The sequence below is a fragment of the Achroia grisella genome, unplaced genomic scaffold, assembly GCF_030625045.1.
Source record: "Achroia grisella isolate CSIRO2021 unplaced genomic scaffold, CSIRO_AGI_Agris_v1 utg4880, whole genome shotgun sequence".
Lineage (NCBI taxonomy): Eukaryota > Metazoa > Arthropoda > Insecta > Lepidoptera > Pyralidae > Achroia > Achroia grisella.
This window is the reverse complement of record NW_026712892.1, coordinates 43522-50138: the sequence shown is the minus strand read 5'-3', so window position 1 is coordinate 50138 and position 6617 is coordinate 43522. Positions and strand designations below refer to the sequence as shown.

The 6617-nt window shown below is 39.7% G+C and overlaps 1 protein-coding gene across 1 annotated transcript; it reads left to right on the top strand.

The window, feature by feature from the left end:
* The first annotated feature begins 388 nt into the window (after positions 1-388).
* LOC131846078 (uncharacterized) lies at positions 389-3538 on the top strand. Its single transcript, XM_059195295.1, has 2 exons — positions 389-755; positions 1008-3538. Exons 1-2 carry the CDS (start codon positions 389-391, stop codon positions 3536-3538), a joined length of 2898 nt encoding a protein of 965 aa, XP_059051278.1.
* The last annotated feature ends 3079 nt before the right edge of the window (positions 3539-6617 follow it).

The following is a 6617-nucleotide window of genomic DNA, read 5'->3' as shown; positions in this document are numbered from 1 at the left end:
AGATAAACGGGGATCCGACATCCCATCTTTCGATACATTAGTGTCATTTGTGCGCGATCACATTAAAATATTGCAACGCACTTCTTCAAGCAACCAAGAAGTTACTAAGAAAGTCGATCGTCGTATGGATGCGGCATCGAAAGTTATGCAACATAAATCTACATACTCTTATACTACAACCGCTAATCCGCAGCCTAAGTGCTCATTGTGTAACATACAACATGAACATTTATATAAATGTCCAGGTTTTCGAAATTTAACGCCTAATGATCGTTTCCGATTTGTTAAATCTAATTCCTACTGTATTAATTGTCTAAGTAAAAATCACCGTGTATTTAATTGTAACTCAAATAGTCGATGTCACAAATGTGACTCAAAACATCATACTATGCTCCACTTTGAGCATAGTAATGCCACCTCCACCGCGAACATACTCAGTGGTAGTTTGGTCACAGCGACTACGTCACGCGTAGTGGATCTATCGTCGCACTCGTCGCACACGCAGCCCGCTGTTGGTGGCGGCGGCGGCGGCCGACCGGCTCCTTGCACGGACCGCGCCCCGCACTCACCCCCGCCGACACCCGTCGTATCCCGCGCATCGGAAGACGTAGCATTATGCACGTTATCAGACAATGTTAATAAAAATATGCCTCGCGTACCTACTACCGTATTGTTAGCCACCGCTCGTGTTTTAATGATCGATAGAGACGGTAACGAACATTATATTAGAGCATTATTGGACAGTGCTTCTCAAAGTAATTTTGTAACTAGGGATTGTTGTAATCGCTTGGGATTGCAATGTATACAGAATACAACCTTTTCGATTAAAGGTATAGGAGGGACAACAAAGGCCACACAGGGTTCTGTACATATAAAATTCTTTTCACGGTTTAATCGTAATATTAAATTTGATATGGAATCCTTAGTTGTAGATAAAATAACCGAACGTTTACCGACTGTTAGTGTCGATATTTCATTATTTTCAAATTTTAAAAATTTGCCTTTAGCCGATGATAGTTACGCTACTCCTGGGAACATTGACATGTTAATCGGTGCCTCAATTTTCCCGCATTTAATATTGTCCCGTAAGGTTAAAGGTCAACCCGCATACGTCTCGCCGTATGCTATTGAGACCGTATTAGGCTTTGTTATTGTAGGTTCAGCTCCCGCTAGATCAAATACCGATACTTCCGTGTCTAATATGTTAGATAATTGTAATTACACTACCACCGCGCATTGTTGTGTTACCGAACCCACGATGGAATCCGTTCTATGTAGATTCTGGGAAATGGAAGAGGTGAATGTTACACCGATTCTCAGCCCGGACGACAAGGAGTGTGAAGCTATTTATGCTGGCACTACCACTCGCGAGGACGACGGTCGTTATACCGTCGCGCTTCCCTTCAAGGGTAATGCACATTCTCTTGGCGACTCGCGTCGATTAGCCGAGAAATGTTTCTTTTGTCTCGAACGCAAAATGCAGGCTTCGCCTGAACTCAAGCAAGCCTATGATGACGTCATTACGGAGTATTTAGATAAGAGTTATATTTCACCCGCACCCGTTAATGATGATAGTAATACTCCTTCGTATATAATACCGCACCATGGAGTTATTCGAAAGGATAAACTCACGTCTAAATTGCGCGTCGTACTCAATGCTAGCGCTAAAACTAGCACGTCCGTATCTCTCAACGATCTTCTTTATAATGGACAGAATTTACAACGCAATTTATTTGATATTATAGTTAACTTCAGATTATTTTCAGTAGCTCTCTCTGCCGATATTAGGCAAATGTTTCTTTGCATTCGTATTCGAGAGAGTGACCGCAGATTTCAACGCATATTGTATAGATTTTCGCCTGACGAACCTCTCCAGGCTTATCAGTTTAATCGCGTTTGTTTTGGACTCAAATCGAGTCCGTTTCTTGCACTGCGTACTATTAAGCAGTTAGCCACCGACGAAGGCGAATCGTTCCCAAAAGCTAAGGAAGCGGTTCACACCGGTCTGTACATGGATGATTTAGTATATTATCTAGATAGTGAAGATGAGGCTATCGTCACAGCTGCTGAGATCATCTCACTCATGAAGGCCGGACAATTTGATCTTGTCAAATGGACGAGCAATTCGCAAGTAGTTTTAAATTCCATTCCGTCAACACATCGACTTTCGTCGGTCGTAGAATTCGATGTGTCTGATACGCATAAAATTCTGGGTCTGTGCTGGTCTCCTAGCTCAGATTTATTTAGTTTAAAAATTTGCACGCCCGCTGAAAAGTGTACAAAACGCACCATTTTATCTTGTGTCGCAAGATTGTGGGATGTAATGGGTTTCGTAGCACCCGTTATATTATTTGCCAAACTTCTTGTCAAAGAGTTATGGTTATGCAACTGCGATTGGGACGACGCCCCCCCTGAAGTTATCGTCAGACAATGGTCACGTTTCAGGGATGAGCTCCCCAGTCTAGATCAAATTAAATTACCGCGCCATGTTGACATCACAAAACGCAGTGTGGTGAACATCATTGGCTTCGCAGACGCTAGTGAAAAGGCTTATGGTGCTGTTGTGTACTTCCACGTCGAGAATGATGGTGTGAGTACTGTGCATCTTATAAGTGCAAAATCTAAGGTTGCACCCCGCAAGGTCGTGTCGTTGGCCCGACTCGAACTTTGCGCAGCGCTTTTGCTCGCTAATTTAATTAAAAATATTGTTACCGCTGTTAACAACCGCTATCCAATTAAGGCAATACACGCATTTTCTGATTCAACAGTTGCTTTATGTTGGATCCACGCATCGCCCCACAGGTGGGATACTTTTGTCGCGAATAGAGTTTCTAAAATTCAATCTCTGCTTTCACCGCATAATTTTTATCACGTGTCTGGTTCGGACAATCCAGCCGACTGTCTATCGCGAGGGCTTACTCCTGCCCAAATAATTCACCACCCCCTATGGTTCAACGGCCCGCAGTGGGCTAAATCCACCTTTTCGGAATGGCCAGTCACCGCTTTCAATCCTTCTGCTGTTATGGACCCGCCTGAGGAGAAGAAACTCTCCTTTGTTACTCGTACACCGCCAGAAGAATCTGTTTTCATCGCTCTGGCAAATCGCTTTTCTTCTTGGTCCAAGCTTCTTCGCTGCGTAGTTTATATCTGTCGTTTCGCAAAATTATTAACACCCGCACATATTTTAAATTTTACTCCGTTGAAATATTTGCCCGCCGCAGAAATAGCTGACAGTTCTTTGATTTCACGCCACGCATTATTAGACAGATTAGTGCAAACGTTCTGGAAGCGATGGAGAGCGGAGTACCTGCACACATTACAATCTCGCGAAAAATGGAATACACCCGTCAATCAGATTACTGTCGGAACTGTTGTAATTGTACGTACTGAAAACGCGCCACCACTTCATTGGCCTTTAGGGGTTATTGAAGAGGTCTTTCCGGCTTCTGACGGCGTAATTCGAGTTGTTCGTGTAAAAACTGCAACCGGCTCTTATTTGCGCCCGGTTGTACGTCTGTGCCCCTTACCTAGACATTAGTTTTAGTTAATACGAGTTCTAGGTTAAGGTTTAGTTTATTTTAAGTTTCTATTTTTACTTTGAAGGCGTCCCTTCAAGGCGGGGGGGACTGGTTGCGCCATATAACATTATATTTTTGTTTATCATTGTATAATTATTATTAGTAATAGTTTGTTCAAATAAATAATTTAGCGTGGTACGAAACGTTAATTTTCTAAGGATTGGCACTACACTAATTCCTTTATCCTCTCCTATTCCCGCACATACCTTTGTTTTAAGTGCGAGCGAGAAGATTCGCTTGTATCGAAAGTGACATATCGCGCTCGCGCGTCACTGTTAAATTGAACGCTGAAGTTGACATTGAATTCCCGCCTTGATCGCGCTTAAGATCAAGTTTTTTTGTAATTCGTGATAATTACTAAACATTTTAATCCACCGCATCGCTCTAGTGTGTTTAAGACCATTGTGTTTGTGCCATTGTTGTGAAGCAAGTAGCTGGGACCTGGAGACACCGATAGCCGCCGCACTGCAACCTACAATTCAAAGGTACTGTGCCTCCTTCCTTACCAGAACTGTCTTTCTTTGTGTTCCATCCTCACAAGCAGTTCTCAATCACCAACCTAACAGTGTATCGTGTCAATCCACGTACCCGTCAGATTATTTAGATACAGTCCACTTAAATCAAAATCAAACAATGTTTATTTCACCCGCGCCGCCAGTTATAATAATGTTTCTGTTACAATGTTTACATGCTTATGATTGAAATTAATGTTATACATAACTTCTTAATATTAGAACTATCAGGAACCCAGCTGTAAGATTCGTTGGATGCTGTCGGAGGTCACCTTCGTCGCGTGCACGCGTCGTCTTATACCTGGATACCGACTCGTAGTTTCCTCGTAGTATGAAAATTGGATAAAGAAAGAAGATAAATATCTTGGTCTCATTATTGAAGACTAACCCAGTTGGAACTATAGTTGTAAATATACTCTATCAGAATGGATGCATACGATAGTGATACAGTTAAGTTAGACCTTTAAAATAGGTTCGCGCAGGGGCGCCCACATCTGCTACTTCCTGACCACATTAAGAGCCCTTAAAACCCGACATAAGACAATCCATTCTCGGCACTCCTGGACCTAGATCTAACACGAGTTGCGAGAACAAGGTAGGGTTCTAGTCAGCCGGGCCTAGGAAAGCTTACACCCAAGAATCGACGACACTGAACGAATCAAGTCATAACAGATGTAAATCGAGAGTCAAAAGTGAACATAACCATGGAGAACATCCGAAAATATTATATTTAACCTAGTTAACAGGCTTTCTGCCATCCACAGTTAAGTACGGCTGTGACCATGTACCCTAAGGCCCGATCGGCGCTGACATACCGCCCTATGCTGGTCAGAGAACTTGCTATTCCCACATCAAATTCGAGCAACTACTTTACGTCCATACAAATCTTGTTATTGTTGTAATGTTGATTTATGATTATATAGAAGAAATAAAATATATAATATTGGAATATTCATCTGATATTATATTCACACCACAAAATATTTAATTATCTATGCTCGAATCATTATGAGGTTAACAAAAATACGCGATCTAGTATTTGAATAATTCTATAGTTTAACTACAATTCGTTTTATAATATGTATCACATTCGTATGATTGTATTATTCTTGAAAACCCAATTAGTTAAGAATTCAAATTGATAGTCCCAGAAAGGATATATTCACAACTCGTTCCATAAAGAGATAGTCAATGTTATCCCTTACTAATTAATATTATTACTCCGGTGATTATCTTCAATATGCTCAGTCAATATGTTCAAATTAAGGACGTGGTTCTTTTAAATATTCCATTTTTATATATTTTCCACCTTGTGAAAAATATACTATTTACTTATTCATTATTTGCAATCTCCACCTTGTGGAAATGTACAAACATCAACATTATTCTTATAATTGCAAGTTTTACCTTGTAAAACTATACAAACATACAATACATACTTTTGGAAATTGCTGTATTTCGGTTTGAAAATATATAATAGTTTATTTGTAACTTCCACCTTGTGGATGTGTACAAACATGCATTCGAGAAAAGAAAGGAAAGCTCCCATTATCCTTCAAAACTATTAAAGTAATCATATAAAACTCTTAGGGGGCTGACCCCCTAACAGTTTTATATGATTACCTGAGAAGATTTCCCTTAATATAAATGAATGATTATATTATAATTATTTATTAGTTATTAAGCCGTACTTAATAATTAAACATTAATCATATGGACAGGAGCACATTTAGTAAATCAATAACAAAATCTATTAAATTATATTTAATAGTGTAGTTTTATATCAGAATAAATAAAATATCATCATCATTTCAGTCGCTCCTCCTTAAATATCGGTCCAGTAGTTTGTTGATTACACTGAGCATATTATAATAATTAATACTTTATTCAGTACTTAGAATCCATTCTAGTTACAGCAGTCGTTGACAAAAGTTGAAATTTGATGAATTAAGCTTGTTTGTCATTGTCACCTATATACATGAATGGAACCCAACCTTATGTACCATAGATATTACCATATTTATAATACAATTATTGATATCACCGCGCTCCCCTCCTTTGTGTATCCAAATTATCTACCTTATGGCTAAAATAATATTAGATTAAATTTAAATAATAATTAAAGTTTCATACGATCTTTTCTGTGGAGTCTGTCACCCATACATCGTAGAACTCTCCTCATCCAACCACAAGGAGTTCCCCGTGACCACGGACTAGCATTCGCTTATTCTCCTCCCGACGTGACCGATACACAGTATATTTAAATTGTAGCTTATAACCAAATTAAGATGCGGACCTTTGAGAATTTTATCTAATCAAAGCGGTAGAGTGGTCTAACCAGTTCACGAGTATGTAGTTACATACTCGTGAACTGGTGGCAGCGTGATCACATAGGTAATTTCCTACCCGACCCTATACTTTTCGCGCGCTTTAATAATCACTCACAGTTAGTTAAACTTAAGTTATAAATAAATAAGAGAGGTCAAAACAATTTTCACCACTCGCGGAGTCCTGTTCCACTAATTCT